The 18,824-nt window shown below is 38.8% G+C and overlaps 2 protein-coding genes across 7 annotated transcripts in view; one reads left to right on the top strand and one right to left on the bottom strand.

The window, feature by feature from the left end:
• FBXW2 (F-box and WD repeat domain containing 2) overlaps positions 1-12,457 on the bottom strand; it is a 29,927-nt gene extending 17,470 nt beyond the window's left edge. Inside the window, exons 1-4 of one of the 6 annotated variants that reach the window (XM_006091093.3) lie at positions 12,404-12,457; positions 12,190-12,298; positions 11,928-12,062; positions 7,219-7,636 (exon numbers count right to left, since the gene is read on the bottom strand). In XM_006091093.3, coding sequence (XP_006091155.1) covers positions 7,219-7,636; positions 11,928-11,993 — 484 coding nt within the window. In that variant the 5' untranslated portion in view covers positions 11,994-12,062; positions 12,190-12,298; positions 12,404-12,457. Of the gene's footprint in view, positions 1-7,218; positions 7,729-11,927; positions 12,299-12,403 lie in introns of those variants that run through there. The other 5 variants (XM_014457887.2, XM_006091091.3, XM_014457885.2 and 2 more) reach the window with 5 other exon arrangements.
• Positions 12,458-15,268: 2,811 nt separating this feature from the next.
• Positions 15,269-17,950, top strand: LOC102424205 (putative UDP-GlcNAc:betaGal beta-1,3-N-acetylglucosaminyltransferase LOC100288842). The gene is made up of 2 exons (XM_006091134.3): positions 15,269-15,274; positions 16,850-17,950. Exons 1-2 carry the CDS (start codon positions 15,269-15,271, stop codon positions 17,948-17,950), a joined length of 1,107 nt encoding a protein of 368 aa, XP_006091196.1.
• The last annotated feature ends 874 nt before the right edge of the window (positions 17,951-18,824 follow it).

The raw sequence follows: 18,824 nt of genomic DNA on the forward strand, positions 1-18,824 counted from the left end.
AGGATGGTCTTAGGCAACCTCTGTGAAAGGGTCATTCGACCGCTAAAGGGGTCGCGACCCACAGGTTGAGAACTGCTATTCTAAGATAACCAAGGATAAATTATTACCAGGCATTCACAACAACCCAACAATGAGCTTATAAAGCCTCTTATGATTCTGTAGAAAAAAGTAGTTTCATTTCTGCCTATGATGACATTATACTTATCACAATGACAATTCGGAATTTTGCTTTAATTATATTTAAAATCCTAATTACTAATTAATATCTCACAATTTACCTTTAGAATAGAAAAGGAGTAATAAGAATCGAAGGGCCCTAGCTGGTTTGGTTCAGTGGATAGAGCAGCAGCCTGTGGACTGAAGGTCCTGGGTTGGATTCCAGTCAAAGGCACATGTCCGGGTTGCAGGTTCGATCCCCAGTAGGGGGCGTGCAGGAGGCAGCCAGTCAATGATTGTCTCTCATCATTGATATTTCTATCTCTCTCTCCCTTTCCCTTCCTCTCTGAAATAAAAATTTAAAAAAAAAAATCGAAGGAAATTTTGAAGACACAAATATCATCACTATGACAAGGACACAGTATTCTAGAAAAGCACCAAATGACCTGTTGCCAAAAACCTAAAATGACTAAATTAACACCAGCCACAATTCTACCTTTAAGGTTTGGTCAAGAGTCACTGTTTCAGACAATGGAAAAATAACTATCACTATGAAAGAAGTACAGCATAAATTTTAACATAGGCAAACCCTATGAGAACATACTGAAATGGAAACTTTACTGTTTAGGACTGTTTCCTCTCTATACTTGGTTGGTGGTTCTCAGTGGGGATATAAGACATCAGAATTACCTGGGAAGCTATATCAAAGCATATATGCAGGGCCCTACCTTCAGAAATTCTAAAATTAGAATATCTGAGGAGTCCAATAATCTTAAAAGCTTGCCAAGTGATTCTAATGTATGAGCAGTATGTTGAGAACCAATATTCTAGAACAGTGCTGTTCAATAGAAATATAATGCAAGCTATGTTAGTATTTTAAAATTTTCTATTATTGAAAAAGTAAAAACATAAAAATTTAATATAATTTAACAATGTTAAATTATCATTTCAACATATAATCAATATAAAATATGTTAGCCCTAGCCTGTCTGGCTCAGTGGATAGAGCATCGGCCTGCAAACTGAAGGGTCCAGGGGCTCGGATTCCGGTCAAGGGTACATGCCCGGGTTGCAGGCTCGATCCCCAGTAGGGGGTGTGCAGGAGGCAGCGAATCAATGATACTCTCTCATCATTGATGTTTCTCTCTCTCTCCCTCTCCCTTCCTCTCTGAAATCAATAAAAATATATTAAAAAATAAATAAAATGTTATATCCTAAGTCTTTGAAATCTAAAAATGAGTATTTCACATCTCAATTTGAACTAGCCACATCTTAGTGCTCAAAAGCCGTAAGTGCTAGTGGCTAGCCGTAAGTGTTATTGGACAGTGCAGGCCTAGATAATCTTTAAGATTGGGCATTTTGTGACTGTATTCCTAGGGAGCTAAGGCAGGTAAAGAAATCATTTTAGGATCTGACCACAAACCCAATTTATTGCCAAATCCTGTCAATTCTATTTCAGTGGCTGCTCTTTCATTCAACTTCTCCTTTTTAAAATCTCTCTACCCTTACTGTTCTAAACCTAGGCCTATTTACCCTCATCTAAACTGCAACAGGTTAATCCTTTAATTTGGAACCTCTAGTACTCTCTATGTCAGAGAGTCTCAGCAAAAGCAGGATCATCTCCTAAGAGGACATGCTAGAAATTCTTTGGGGTGGCTTCAATTGTCATAATGATTTAGGGCAGCAATTTCCAAAGTGGGCGCTACCGCCCCCTGGTGGGCGCTGCAGTGATCCAGGGGGGGTGGTGATGGCCACAGGTGCATTTGTTTTAACTTTTTTTGTATTACCTTTCTATTCTGAGTTCAATAAATAGTTTCATAATTTCAAAGTTCAATGTTTCTAATTTACACCTTTCTTTACTATATTTTACGAAAAAGGTAGAAACATTAATACATATATCTTTCTGTTTAATTGCTATTAAAATTTTAAAAAAATTAATTTCCAGGGGGCGCTGAGTAATATTTTTTCTGGAAAGGGGGCAGTAGGCCAAATAAGTTTGGGAACCACTGATTTAGGGGGTGGAGGGCTATTACTGGCATCTAATGGGCAGAGGCCAGGAATGTTAGACATACTGCAATGATTGGGACAGTGCACAAAACAATCATCTTGTAGTTTGCATGACATTCTTAAAGGTTTGGCCAGATATCCATAAATGGAAAGCTTATTCTTAGTTATCTGAGCCTAGAACCTGTTTTACAAAGCATATTTGCAGTTTATTCTGAATTTTCTAAGAGTGTAACTACCAGGTAAATTGAGGAAAAATATACTTTGTTTTGTTGGGAACTTGCTAAGCATTTTCCACCATTTGAGAAATCACACCACTGATGGTATCTGTGACACAAGTACAATGTTCTGCACTTATAGCTATCATGTTCACGGTCAGTACATAGAGGCGCAAACATCTGATTACTGTTTTCTAGCATAGCTATGCTTGAGCACTATATGTTTAATGTGTATTATTTTAAATTACAGCCTTATTTCTCCTCTGAAACGGAGTTTAGGTATTATATTGATTTTTAAAATAGGTGTACATGTAGATAAATTTCTATGAATTTTATTTTAAGATGAAACTACTGTAAACTATGTTATAAAAAGAGGCCCTGGGACTGACAAATAATAAACATTGGTCTACTTGAAGCAGAAAATCTGATCCTGCTGGCCCTTTTCTGCTCAAAAATCTTTCATAGTTTTTTTCCTACTGCTTACAGAAAACTGTCCAAACTCATGTTCCCAGCATGCAAGGCTTTCACAAGACACCTAAGTCTATTTCTTTACATTCTAAGAGTCACTTATAGAGTCCCTACTTATATCCTAGAAGTCCAGCTAACATGAATTTTCTTCCTACATTCTCTATGCTCAGCCCTGTCATGTTTGCTAATGCTGATCTTCCTAGCAGAAAGCTCTACTTTCAATCTCATCTCTCTAAAGTCTACCCATTCTTCAAGACTCAACAGAAAACACTGCTCCATTTTCTCAAATGGAAATCACTCCTTCTGAACTACATGAATTTCCTTTTTACACATTTCAACTAAATCATTTGATCATACTTCTTGTATGGCTCTTGTTTTTCTTATTTGACTATAAGCCAGATGTCACAATATGGCAGCTTGCAGGCTTCTCTTAAGTCAGATCTGACAACTCTGAGCCTGAATCCCACATGGCAATAATTCACTACAGTGAAGCAGCAGCTACCCTCTCTAGAAGGGCAGGTGTTCTCTGATTAGCCATAGTCCATGTGGAGAGTTCTACTTAACCAGGTTACCTTTTTGATCCCAGTATGTGTATTCTCTGCTCCAACTTATTTATGTATATCTTTATACTGTCTTTCACATAGAAGGCATTTTAAAAATAAATGCTTACTGAACAGCACAAAGTACAACAGGTCCCTTTCTTACCATTTCAAAAATGAGCACAATAATTACCTCATTCAATCTATCCCATGTTAATTTTAGCATTAGCCATCAATCTTTATGGCAATATCATTTTACTACTGTTCAAAGGGCTAACCTGAGAGACCCTATAAGCTTATTTCCAAATTCAGAATTTCCCAATTCAACCACAGTGAAAAATACAAGCTAAGTAACAAGATGACACAAACACTTCACAGGCATAACTCAGAGATATTGCAAGTTTGGTTCCAGACCACTGCAATAAAGTGAGTCTCACAAATTTTTTGGTTTTCCCAGTGCATATAGAAGTTTTTACACTATACTGTAGTCTACTGAGTGTGCAATAGCATGTGTCAAAAAAAAACAACATACCTTAATTAAAAAATACTTTATTGCTAAAAAACACTGAGCCTTCAGCGAGTCATAATCTTTTTGCTAGTATAAGGCAGTGGTCATCAAACTCATTAGTTAACAGAGCCAAATATCAACAGTACAACAATTGAAATTTCTTTTGAGAGCCAAATTTTTTTTTAAAATATATTTTATTGATTTTTTTACAGAGAGGAAGGGAGAAGGATAGAGAGTTAGAAACATCGATGAGAGAGAAACATCGATCAGCTGCCTCCTGCACACTCCCTACTGGGGATGTGCCCACAGCCAAGGTACATGCCCTTGACTGGAATCGAACCTGGGACCCTTGAGTCCGCAGGCCGAAGCTCTATTTATTGAGCCAAACCGGTTAGGGCGAGAGCCAAATTTTTTAAACTTAAACTATATAGGTAGGTACATTGTTATTAACTTAATTAGGGTACTCCTAAGGCTAAGGAAGAGCCACACTCAAGGGGCCAAAGAGCCACATGTGGCTTGCGAGCTGCAGTTTGCCAACCATGGGTATAGGGTTTTGCCTTCAATTTATGGGGGCGAGGGGGAAAGGCAGTATCTGTGAAGCACACCAAAGCAAAGCTCAATAAAACAAGGTATGCCTATGTAATTCGGTAACAAATATTTTTCTCACTAATAACAATCCCAGGGATGCTACATTAGAAAAAATTAAATGAATGCTTTGGATTATTTTCAACAGACACAGCATGACTTCCAATACACTAACCTGATTAATTTAATCAGAATAAAAATAACAGAACATAGAAGAGAATAATTACAAAATTCAAGATTGGGCCCAGTTTTTATAAATATTAACTTTCTGGGTAGTTAAATAATTCAGTGAATGTGTCCCATTTACTTCTGCTTCAAGTAAGTGGAGTCATTTTATTGTCCTTCAAAAGTAAAGTTTGAGCCCTGGCTGGTTGCTTAGTAGTGAGAGCGTCGGCCCACAGACTGAAGGGTCGCAGGTTCAACTGCAATCAAGGGCACATACAATTGAATTATTTATTTTGGTTGCAGGCTCGATCCCCAGTGCTGGTGGGGCATGTGCAGGAGGCTACCAATCAATGTTTCTCTCTCTCTGTCTCTCCCTCTCCCTTCCATTCTCTCTAAAAATCAATGGAAAAAATATCCTCAGTGAGGATTAACACACACACAAAAATGTAAAGTTTGATGAGATTTTTTAAAGCTAGAGGTGGTTCTGAAAATGAGTCAACTGTCAGTATTTACCTAAGTACGAATGAGTTAACACTGCATCTCAAGCTTTAAAAAAATTTTTAAATACCTGCCATTGATTATGAGGCAAAAAGGACATGGAAAAGCCCTCACCACAACTGGGAAAGTACATTAAAGTATAAAAGAACAGATGATGTTCCAATAATCAGGCTTATAGGAAAATAGCAATAAGCATGGAGTAACTTCAGTATGACAAACAAAACCAGGAAGTGCCTTACATTTAATATTTATTTTATAAAACAAACTATTTTGGGTAATATAACAAAATGTATATCCTCATGAGTAAAAAATAAAATTTTAAAACAATCATGAGAAATAATGTATCTTTTAACTATTAAAAATATTAAAATTGGCCGGTACTGTTAAGTAGTTAGAGTCTCTTGATTCCCAGTCAAGGGCAGGTACCTGGATTCCATCCTCAGCCCTGGTGGGGGTGCATGTGGGAGGCAACCAATGGATGTTTCTCTCTCTCTCCACCCCTCTTTAATAAACATATATATATTTACATATGTAAATATTTTAAAATAAATGTTAAAATGCAGCCTGGTAGAACTCTGAGGGAGAAGCAGGTTATTTAAGACTGCTGTAGGCATGGCATCAATTCAACCTATCTGGAAAGGATATTAAGAGAAGCTATAAAATCATTCATATTTCTGGACCTGGTGATTCTACCATGAGGCTTCTCCCCCAAATAAATAATTCAAAAGGAAAATATGCAAACAAAACATTGAATATGCACTAAATGTAAATGGCTATATAATGATGATTTATTTACACAAAAGAACAGTATATATATTATGAAAAATAGTTTAATAATTTAGGAAATACTCAAATATTTATTAGAAATTATCTTGGATGAAGAAAGAATACAGAGTATCCCTATATATTATACACAATGAAAGTGAATAGGTATTGGGATCATTTATAAGAACTGCTGAGAGTCATTTGAAACACTAAGAATTATTTACAATGCCTGCCAAAATGTACTGCTTAAAATGTGGGCAGTGATTATAATCATATGTAGAAACACATACCCATTATAATTGGAAGATATACAAAATCTTAAATTTTAATGATACCTATATATATAAAAGCCTAAGCAACCAGAACAATCAGAACAACTGAAACAACTAATCACTATGATTTGCACTGACCACCAGGGGGCAGATGCTCAATGCAGGAGCCACCCCCTGGTGGTCAGTGCACTCCCACAGCCAACCTCCCACAGCCAGCCAATCTCCCTGATCACTAGCCAGGCCTAGGGACCCCACCTGTGCACGAATTTCATGCACCAAGCCTCTAGTGTTATATAAAGTTACTTAACTGCCTAGTTCCGTGGTCGGCAAACTGCGGCTCGAGAGCCACATGCGGCTCTTTGGCCCCTTGAGTGTGGCTCTTCCTAAGCCTTAGGAGTACCCTAATTAAGTTAATAACAATGTACCTACCTATATAGTTTAAGTTTAAAAAATTTGGCTCTCAAAAGAAATTTCAATCGTTGTACTGTTGATATTTGGCTCTGTTGACTAATGAGTTTGCTGACCACTGGCCTAGTTAAAATATCCACTGTATTTCTTCCCATGCCCAAACTCTTTTTTTTTTTTTTTAATATATTTTATTGACTTTTTACAGAGAGGAAGGGAGAGAGATAGAGAGTTAGAAACATCGATGAGAGAGAAACATCGATTAGCTGCCTCCTGCACATCTCCTATTGGAGATGTGCCCACAACCTAGGTACATGCCCTTGACCGGAATCGAACCCGGGACCTTTCAGGCCGCAGGCCGACGCTCTATCCACTGAGCCAAACCGGTTTCGGCCCATGCCCAAACTCTTAACTTCTAATTCTTCTTAGCACCACAGGAATTTAAAACAAAACAGACCTCCCTTCCTAACCAGTACAGACAAAGAAGGAAACAAAACACAGAGAAGGTTATGTAATTCTTCCAAGAAGATCTAACTACTACTTGCTTGGACTAAACTCAACTTTTTCACTGGTTTTTCCCCAAAATCACTATTGGGGGGCAGGGGGCGAGGGGAGAACAGTTCCAGGGTCCCTTACCTGTACATAGAAGTCCATCTTTGTAGTAAAGTGCATACACTCTGGCACTGTGTCCAATTAATGATGAGGTTTCAAAGGCTTCATGGTCCTCCAGTTGCTTCATTCTTAAAATAGCCTTCAAATAAACCTTCTTCCAGTGCAAAGCGTCCTGAACAGAATCATCTATCTGCCAGCCCAAATTTTTACATGCAATCTGCCACACCTCTGTACAGGCACTTATCACCTTATTCCACTGTTTAGAGACGAGGCAGCATGTGAGTAAAGTCTGAGGATCGAGCCATTTTAACAAATAAAAACTGAGCTCCAAGGGCAGGAGTTTGAGGAAGTCCCGCTTGAGGAGAGTCTCCAGGTTATTAGAGAGGTGCCTGAGCTGGACTGCCCCACTCAGACTAATCAGGTGATCCAGAGTTTCATTTTTCTGCAAGTCCGTCAGAGAAAGAAATGTAACAGAAATGTTATCAAGCCATGTCTCAAAGTCCTTTCTCTCCATAAGGTTATGGAAAAATTTACCTGTGGCACATCAAAATATTGTATTAGTTCTGCTCAAAAGACCGTTCAAGCAAGACTACTAACAAATGAAGTATTAAAAATTAGTATAAAAATTTTGGCATTACAACTTTATGCTTAGTTACAACATTACAACTTAACAGTTAATACACTGTATCGACATTTTTCCATGCACACAAAAGAAAATACATTTGAGAAAACATTCTTTAACAAATCATGATCTCCGAAACATAAGTCAATGAAACTTATGTTGATGTGTGTGATTTGCTCCTTTTGAAGTCTAGCACATGCTACATGCATTTTCACAAAGATTTACAAAGCATTCATTCATAATGAAACAATGTATTCTATATAATATACCCCTCCTTCATCAAAATCATCATAACATGATTCCCTTAATATATTCTATTTAGGCATTAAAACCACAAAAATAAGCACCATGATGTGACAACCAGAAAGCAAGTCTAGAGCAATAACCTGACACATTAGTTATCATGCTAGACACAACCTGACCTGTTACTAAAATCACAGAACTCATTACTCGCTTTTGTAATAAACGTACAGGCATAAATGTTTGGGGAAGAAAAATACACAGATTTAATAAGTTAGGTAGCTCAGGTATTCTGGTTCTTCCACTTCCTTTATGGCACTGCCTGTTAGAACATGAATTACCAAAAGCCTTATCTGGCCTTACATAGTCTATTTTTTATAAGCCTCATGTGAGTTGGTGACAACTCTTAACCATGTGCCCCAGAGTTATGTGGGTCTTAGAAGTCTGAACAAATAAATATTCCTGATACTTACAAAACACCAAAACCCAGGTATCATCATCTCCACTGTGCAGATAAGGAGTTACAGATCAGAGGAGATAAGTGATTTGCCTATAGTCAACAGAGCTAAAACAGCAGAACAGACTTGGAAGCCAGTGCTCTCAAGATCAGTAATTTTCCAACAAGATCAAGCTGTCTCTCTCTGAAGTCAGCTACAACCAGGAGCATCACAACCTTGTAACTCGATCTGGGGGCACTGTGCCTTTGTGATTATACCACCTACCCCCTTAGGACAAGGACAAATTGCTCCAGGGCTAACTGGAACAAAAAAAATTTGCAGTATCCACAGTGTGTCAAGGTGTCAAATCACTCCTAACAATGGGGACTAAACTAATGGAAAAAGAACAAAAATAAAGCAAATCAGTAAAAACCATTTTCCCCAAGATTGGCCATATGTTGATAGATGTGAGTGCTGGGTGATGAAGAATTATTATTCTCTTTCTTTTTACATGTTTAACATTTCCATGATTAAAAAAAGAAGAAAAAAAAATTCCTTCTAATCTGATCAATTTCCCACCAGATTATCAAGCTCATTTTTAAAATGTATGTCCAAATTAATATGGAAGAGGAAAATACATTCCTTTTTATATATGTCACCTAGATCAGGTCTACACAAAAAGCTAGATCTCATCTTCTACCTTTATACAAGCTGAGTAAAAACCATTTTTATTAATTTCCCCAATATCAAGTTTGGCAAGAATGTTATTGGGCAAAAAAAGTAGAAGCAACCAATTATATCATCTAGTTTTTTTAGAGCAGGGAATAGACTTTAAAATAATGCTCTTGAAGTCTCAGGGTTTGGGCTAGGTAGGATTTATTTATTAATTAAAGGATTTGTTTGGCTGCCAAAAAATAATCAGTTCACCAAAAGTTTTATCAACTTAAAACAAGATAACAAGACTCTTACTTCTCAATCCTAACAATCAATCTATCTATAACACTTCAAAAAATTTTTTAGTTTAAAAAAAGCATTCATAGCAAGACAAAAACAACTCTTTTAAATGAGCATTCATACAATGTCACAACAGCTAATAACTTAATATTGGCCAATTAAAAACATACATCAAAACATCTGCCAGAATAATTTTTTAGTGAAAAAGGGAATAGGGTTTCCTCTAACACCTACACACACAAAATTTTCCACAAATCCATTATAAAAACGCTTACATTTATGAAAACGGAATTGTTATTTAAATGGCCACAAGACAAATTTGTAATACCCAGGAAAATATGATCAGGTTCCCATTATTCTTATTTAAGAGACATCCTACAGCATGCCATGTGCTCATGACACCACAGAAGACTGAGGAACAAGATTTTCAGTGAGCACCGTTATTAAAAAAACACCAGCCATTTCTAAGAATTATGTATTCTCCTAACTCCTAAGAAAAATTTTTTCCCCAATCCTTACAATTAGAGATTGCCCTTTAAGCTACTGAACCCCTTATGGGTGGCTGTTTCCAGTTCTTCATCTCTGACTGTCATGAAAAATAAAAAAAAGAATCTTTATTTTAATCAAGCAAGCCCATTAACTCAGCAGAATGCATGATTAAAAAACACCATTCTGATTTCTTCTTGAGCTTTTCCATAGACAACAAGAACAGTTTAGTTTGGTATCCCTATAGCTGTATATTGAACTGGCATTCTATTTATTAAACATTGTCTGCATCATGAAAAAAAAACAAAACACCAGTTTTTACTTTTCTAAAAAAAATCAACTAACTTTGGAGGGAATTTTCTTAAGGCCACAGGCTAAACTGAACACTTTTAGAAGAAAGCTTCTAGGAGTATGTGTTATGTACTGGCAGCATAAGGCCCCGAGGGGGAAAACTTCAGGAAGTGGAATTTCAATTCAACAGTGAGGAGGAGCTTTTAAATCATCAGAGCTTTTTAATAATGGAATAGCTGCCTCCAGAGTGGTGAGCTTCCCATTACTGGGAACAGTCAAAGACAACTGAATACAAAGGCAGAATGAAAATGCTTTACAGTCAGTCAAAATTTTTACTGATTCAGCTATCATTCACCCTGAGAGTTGTGAAAATCAGAAATAGGGCAGGGACATGCTTAGCACAGAGCTCAGTCTAGAGTAACTCAAATGGCACTTTTGTTAGTTTTATTATTATAAACACCTAGCAGGCAAGTTTTTAGTGACCCTGAGGCTGAAAGGGACGTGAGCACTAACATCCCTTTGAACTCTATGATCTTATCACAAAGTTTCTCTTAAAATGGCTTGATATATGGAAGAAAAACTCAAGGGCTCAAACTTACTGGGTATTTAATTTTAATAATTAAGGGCCATTATCAACTTGGGGCTAGTTTCCCACCAGGTGTATTTTTCTCTCCACTTTACCTACACTCGTGTTATCTTGCCCTTTTCCCCTCCATTTAAGATTAAACTTGCCCTCCTGCCCTCAATATTAACAATCACAAAGCTCTGAAATGGGTGGTGTGATGAAAAAGACTCTTAAATTGGGAGATGGGAGACCTGGGTTTGGTCTCTGGTTCTGCCCTTTTAACCCCCTATGTTCCCTTAGGCAACTCTCCTATTTGTTTTGGTTTAATGTCTACTCATAGACATTACTTCATTTGGTTTTCACAACCTTGTGTAAGGTGTCAGTACTACTGCCCTTAACTAATAAATGAGGAAATGTATGGCCCAAGAAGTGGAGTGACTTTCCTAGGGTTCCACAGATAGTAGCAGGATCAACATCTTGCCCTGCCCCCACCCTCCCAAAACAAAACCTCTACCTCTAGGTCTTACTTAGAGACCTGACATTCTGGGTAAAACATGGTGAATGCATTTTCCTCTCCTCCACCAGAACCTGGCCTAGTCAAGAGCAAAAGCAAGACCTTTGTTTTGGGGGAGGAGGCTTCATCTTCCTCTCTTATCGAGCATAATCAGCAGTTAAAAAGTACAGAGGCTTTCACAGACACAGAATAGCTTTTCAATATTCAAGAAGCTGGTAACACTGGTTGTCTCCAGAGAAAACTGAAGAGCTGAGGAACAGGAGTAAGGGGTCCCTTTTTTTTTTGAATTGAAAACTACGTGAATATACTATCCATTTAAAAGCTTTGAAAGAGTTCAAATAGAATAAAAATAAGGGCTCTGCAACTCCACTTACTGTTGGGTGACCCTAGGGCAAATCACGTCACCTGTTGCAAAAGCCCAGTTGCCTCACTGGTCAAACTGAGTTGTAGCCACTTGTAACCATGAACAACACTGCCTACAAGGGTGTTTGTGTGTAGGATAATGTATGTGAAGCGTTTAGCACCGTACCTGACAAACTGGTAAGCCTACAAGAAATGCCAGTAACCATTATTATTGGCATGAATACTGTTACCTTTATTTCAAGCAGCACCCCACATACACACCTGTTTCCATGGCATACCCACAACTATGGCGCAGTCCCTCACGTTAGTACAGCGCTTGCACTTCATACACCTCTCGACACTTCATCTTTCAACCTCAGGGCAGCCCTGGAACGTCACTGCTAACGCATTTCGCAGCTAAGGAAACCGAGGCAGTAACTCCGAGGCTCAATTTTCCCAAGTCTAACATCAACTCCAGAGCCCTTCCACCCGTCCGTCGCTCCCAGGTCCCCGGCTCCGGGAGCGTGTTCCGCGCGGCACTGACCTGAGCGAGCGCCCCAGGGCCCGGGACCTCGCGCGGGGCCCACACCGACCAGGCGCGCTCGGGCCGCCAGAGCCTCGCAGCGGCCGGGTCCGCTCCACAGCCATGGCGCCTGCAGGGAAAAGAAAACAAGGGCCGGAGGTGCGGCGGGTCAGCAGGAGCGCGGGCGGCTGCGAACCCCCTCCCCAACAGGCCCCGCCTCATATACAGAACAGACCTGGACCCGCGGCCGCCGCTCTCCGTCCGCAACCTAACCCAGGAGCGGCTTCCGGTGCTGCTTGCGTCATCTCCGCGCGTCCCTCCGCCCGCGGCGCCCTACGGACGCGGCTGCACTTCCGGCCCCCGCCTCAAGGGGGAAGCAGCAGGCTGAGGAGAGCGGCGAGGGAGGCGGAGCATGCGCAGTGCGGCTCTCTCGACAGTTGTGGAGCCCGGACCTAAGCTTATTTCCAGAATATCGGAACACAGCCAGCGCATTTATGTTCCAATCTGATCTTGCTCCAACTCTGCGGCACTTTTTCTGTTATCCTCACTTCATGGAGGAGAGGGAGGAGAAGTTAAGTGACGTGTCCAAAGTCAAACAACCTACTAAGCACCTATTGTGTCCCAAACACTGCCAAGAAGATAGGGTTAGTGAATAAAAAGCACAAAAATCCTGGCCTTCTGGGGCTTATCTCCTAGTGGAAGGGACAGATAAATAAGACATGACGCAAACTTTAGCAAGTGCTAAGGCGAAAAATTAAGGTTGGTGAGGGAAAGAAGAGAGATTATTATACTTGAACCTCAACTCTTAAACACTCAGGCTGGTTACTTAACCTCTGGCTTTATTTTCCTCATCTGATCGTTCTGAGAACTAAGGAGATAAAACAATCTTTAGTGTCAAGCTACTTTTTAAGTTATAGCACTCAATTCCCACCACCACAATCCTACATGCTAGTTACTATTATCAGCTCCATTTGTAGAGATGGAGAAACCCAGATCAAAAGAATATTTCAACATAGGCCTTCAGAGCATAAGTATCCTTATCTCTCCGTAAGGCTCATAAATTTTACACACATGTGTGCACACACACACAAACACATACATTTACACATCTTATACCAGCAGTGTCCAATAGGACTTTCAGCAATGGTATTCTCTATCTGTGCTGTCCAATAGGACAGCTAGTAACCTCTGGTGGCTCTCAAACACTTGAAAATTACCTAATGTGACTAAGGAAATAAAATCTTAGTTGTATTTAATTTTAATTAATTGAAGTTTTGACCCTGGCTGGTAGCTCAATTGGTTAGAGCACCATCCCAATATGCATGGTCTCTGATCAGCACACATATAAGAATCAACCAATGAATGCATAAATAAGTGGAACAACAAATCTTTCTCTCTCTCTCTGCTTTCTCTCTCTCTCTCTCTCTCAAAAGCAACAAAAATAATTAAATGGTTGGTGTGGGCCCTGCGTGAGGCCTGGGCCCTGGGGCACTGGCATGTGGCTTATGGCTACTATACTGAACAGCTCAGTTGAGTGATATAGGCATAACACATAATATAGATGTAAGATAGTCACATATATAGTTAGTGGTAGAGCAGGGCTCCAAATAGCCTGAGTCCATCTACAGTACTTGAAACATGGGAAATAAAAAATGACTGTGTGAGTAGGGGGGGGGGTGATGGGGGGACATGAGTTCACAGATCAGATAACCTCCGTGAAAGGGAAGGCAGTCCTAACTAAGGTAATCAAGAAAACCAAACACCTCTATATGTTTCCAGCAGTCTCAATCCAAATATGGTAGGAGTTTGATGACTCACACTGGAAATTCCAGATGGAGCTGCTCCAGAGGCAATATATTGTTTGAAGCTCTTATGGACAAAGAAACCAAATTCTCTAAGTTTAAGCTCAGAGGAGACCCAGGAGCAAAATATATGGCTCTATAAAAAATAAAAATTGCAAAATAGGATGTTTTTAATTAAATATCTCTAAGACCTATTTAATTGTTAGATTTAGTATATGTAAAAAAATCCCTTTCATTTGAATGGTTTTCAAGGTTAGGTTTTCCAACTTTTAAAAAGTTCCAATGTTAAGCAATGATTGTTGAGAAAACCTAGACAACTTTAAATGTAATGAGCTATTCCTGGTCAAGTAATTACAAAAACTGACGTGAATAGCCAGTAAGAGGATCAACATGTGAAAAGAAGAAAGAGAAAAAAATAGCCTGGTCAGATAACAGAGCGCAAAGCACAACTGCTTCTGTGACAGAAACATGAAAATATGCTGGATGTTGTTCTTTCCTGAAAATAAACTTACTGGTGGAAACAATGTTTGAGATACTTCCTACATATATATTCTCTAGGAAAATAGCTAATGCTAAATATCAAATGCTCAGTCTCTTCAATTCAGGCTAAAATAGACTACATGTTATTTTCCATTCTGGGATAGTTACCTGGGAGAGGTAGTTGGATAACACATGATTTAGTAAAGCTCTTCCATAGCCTACACTAGGAATTCAAAATCCTTCCCAATGAAACATATCCCAAACCTCACCATTTGTTTATATGGGGAGAAAAAATTGCACCCACTGGTATGACACCTATTCCTGGATGTTTAGTACCTTTCTTGCATGTGCATGTGTGGAGGGCATGAATTACTTCAACTGTTCAGTTGTGTGAGATGCACTCCAAAAACACTATGTGACATTTCTCCTTGTGTGATGATGCTGTGGAGAGGGGGTGTGGGTGAACTGTTCTTTCAACTCCCAGGCATACTTCATCAGAAACTGGCATAAAGACAAAGTGTCAGTTTCAAGAGGTACAGAAGAGTGGAAGCATTTAAAGAGGTTTGCTTTTTTTTTTTTTTAACTCTTTGTTCTGGATTCACTCTAGCTGTAACATGATCAGCACTTGCTCTCCTATACAGCCAGCAGGTATTCTGGGACAAAAGCTCAGGTTGATTGGCTAGAAACCTTATCCTTAAAGTCTGAGGCACCTAGTACTTCAATTGCTGTTAGACTGCCTTGATCCTGAGACACATTTGGGCATAATTTGGCATCTGGACTCAGTAATTTTCAAAGCCCTGAAATTGCTCACAGACAACATGCAGGTAAGTTTCTTATAATCTCTGAAGCATTTGCTATCTATTACAATAGCCTTTGAGGTGGCTGGGGTTTCTTCTATGTACAAATAATCAGCACTGAGAAAATGGAAAGGAATTCAGATTCTAATATCAGGACTTTGGTTTGGTTGTTTTTTCCTGTTCAACAGACATGGAAAAGTAAAAGATAGGAGTCAGGATTCTCTAGTGCAGTGGTTCTCAACCTTCCTAATGCAGCAACCCTTTAATACAGTTCCTCATGTTGTGGTGACCCCCAACCATAAAATTATTTTCGTTGCTACTTCATAACTGTAATTGTGCTACTGTTATGAATCGTAATGTAAATATCTGATATGCAGGATGTATTTTCATTGTTACAAGTTGAACATAATTAAAGCAGTGATTAATCACAAAAACAATATGTAATTATATATGTGTTTTCCGATGGTCTTAGGCGACCCCCAAAGGGGTCGCGACCACAGGAAACATTAAAGGAATTAAATCTCTGTTCATTGGTGCTTCCATCAACAGCACAAAGTGGAAGCGGAATAAAATGTTCGTTGGTGCTGCTCTAGTGGTTAAGAGCGAGCTTTGGAATTTGACATACTTGAGTTCAAATCATGGCTGTACTTAACCCCCTTACACATTGAATGATCTTGGGCAAATTACTCAACAACTCAATGCTCAGCTTGATTTTGAAAAACCTATTTGAAAGGGATATTGCCATGCTAAATGATTAAGGCATGCAACTGGGCCATGACAAGTGTTCAATAAGAGGTAGCTATTATTATGGGAGGTTTTGTTGATGGAAGCACCAATGAACAGAGATTTAATTCCTTTAATGTTTCCTGGATCTATTATATTACAATACTGCATATACTCTTCTAAATGGAAAGTTGCCATCTCCTTTGATAAAGTGATGGAAGCTTGGCACCACTCCGTCCTAGATCTCTGAATGGGGTGCTAAGCAGATAGCAGGAATTTGCCCATATTGACAGACATGTCAGATGGATTAAGGAACATTGTCAAGACAGACAATGTCAGAATCAAGTATTAGAGTAAGTTGAAAAGTCATACTGGAATAATGTAAATGTTTGATAGTAGCCATCATGCAGTGGCCAACAAAAGCAACCATGTCATTGAAAAATAGCCCTTGACCTTTGTAATTAGAGAAGAAACTGATCCAAGAGCTTCAATTCCAGGAAGAACATCATGTATTTTCCTATAGGCTTTTAGCACAATGATGCCACTTGTTACTTTATATCCATGTGCCTATGTAGGACTCTTTGCTTTGACACAGAGCCTTGTATATAGTAAGCAGGCCCTCATCCAAACAGGCAAGAAAACAACCAACTAACATTTTATTCTGCTTCCACTTTGTGCCAAACACTGAACTCAGCACTACTGGAAAAGAGATAGGCATGATGCCTGCTGTCCAGAAGGCCATGATCTAGTTGGGGACAGATTAACAAAAACACTTAAAATAGTGTACCACTAAGTGTTGTAAGAGATATAGTGTTTGATGGGGGCAAAAACAGAAATGGAGATGAAGGTTGAATGAACATGTGTCCTTTTCTTATTTAGGTGACATTCTGCAGACTTCGGACTCACCAGTGGTGTTTCATTCTGTTTAATGTTATCCTATTTCATGCCTTGTTTTTTGGGGCTGATTTTGTGGAAGAATACTTTCTGCATGCTTTGCCTTATGTAGATATGAAAGTTCTTGAAATTAAGGATAAGGCAAGAAAATTGAACATGGAGCCCCTAAGAAGTAATCTTTCCAAATATTATATCATGAGCCAGTTGGAGGTGTGTAAAGGGAAGAACATATTTTTGCTCTCTCTTATCTTCAGTAGCCCCGGGAATCGAACAAGACGGGACCTCATCAGAAAAACCTGGGGTAACATGACCAGTGTCCAAGGGCATCCCATTCTCACACTGTTTGCTTTGGGAATGCCTATTATGGCAACTACCCAGCAAGAGATAGACAAAGAGTCCTATAAGAATAACGATATAATCGAAGGAATCTTTTTGGACAGTGCTGAGAACCAAACTCTAAAGATCATCACAATGACGCAGTGGGCTGTGACTTTCTGCCCTAACGCCTTATTCATTCTCAAAGTTGATGAAGATATGTTTGTCAATCCACTAAGCTTGGTAAATTACCTTCTCAACTTGAAAGAACACCTTGAAGATATCTATGTAGGAAGAGTTATCCATCAGGATATGCCCAATAGAGACCCTACTAGTCAAGAATTTGTCCCTCTTATTGAATACCCAGAAAAGTACTACCCAGATTACTGTAGTGGTGAGGCCTTTATTATGTCCCAAGATGTGGCTCGGATGATGTATATAGTTTTCAAAGAAGTACCCATTATGGTGCCTGCTGATGTGTTTGTAGGAATTTGTGCCAAGTTTGTTGGCCTTATACCCATCCACAGTTCAAGGTTTTCTGGGAAAAGACACATCAGATACAACAGATGTTGCTATAAGTTCATCTTCACATCTTCAGAAACTACTGATGCCGAAATGCCCTTGGCATGGAAGGAAATTAATGATGGGAAAGAATGTACACTGTTCGAAACTTACTCTGGACTCATTTCCTGCAAGCTTCTGACATACCTTGACAGCTTTAAACGTTTTCATATTGGTAGCATAAAAAACGCCATGTATTCTGGTGATTAGGATTTCTTTTTCTTATACGTGTGTTCTTTTTAAATTAACCTCCAACCTTGTTACAGAAAGCACCCCTCCTTCTTTGTTTTATGTAGTTTTAATTGTACTCAGAAAGTTGCAAAGTTTTAGTGCCCTGATATACATCATATTGAAATCTCACTTCAAAGAATTTGAGTTGGTGTAGCATGACTCTTTTCCAAATAAAACCTCTCGTCCAGAAAAGTTAGAACATTAAATTTAATTACAACCAAAAGTCTGGTTTCTCTTCACAACTAGTGAATTTTAAAAAAATCATACTTATAAAACTCTCATGACTCAAGTGATAGCAGAGGTGACTAATTTTTGAGAATGATGTTAAAGAAAACGCAAAATAAGGAATTTAACAAATGTTCATCTTGTCTACAAACAGGAAACATTTTAGTAATCTGAGTGGCGGATTATATTCAATTTAAAGTTTTAGCTACTCTGTATATATATTAACTTAAACCTCACTAGTATAAAACTTGGGCCTCTAATATTTCGTGAAAAAGATTTTCATTAAGTACTAATTAGATGATTCATAGATGGGATGTTAACAAATTCATATTTTATGCTATGTATACACTCTGTATTAGTTTCCTAGGGATGCCATAACAAAGTACCACAAATAGGGTGACATGAGACAGCAGAAACTTACTCAAAGTTCTAGAGAAGTCTGAAATCAGGTTGTCAGCAGGGACATGCTCTCTCTGAAGCCTGTAGTGGAGAATCCTTCCTTGTCTCTTCTAGCTTTTGGTGGTTGCCAGCAATCCTTAGCTTACAGATGCATCACTTTAATCTCTGCCTCCATCTTCACATGGCTGTCTCCTGTGTGGCTGTGACCTCATGTATGTGTTGTGTCTGT

The sequence above is a fragment of the Myotis lucifugus genome, unplaced genomic scaffold (genome assembly GCF_000147115.1).
Source record: "Myotis lucifugus unplaced genomic scaffold, Myoluc2.0 scaffold_87, whole genome shotgun sequence".
NCBI classification, from domain to species: domain Eukaryota; kingdom Metazoa; phylum Chordata; class Mammalia; order Chiroptera; family Vespertilionidae; genus Myotis; species Myotis lucifugus.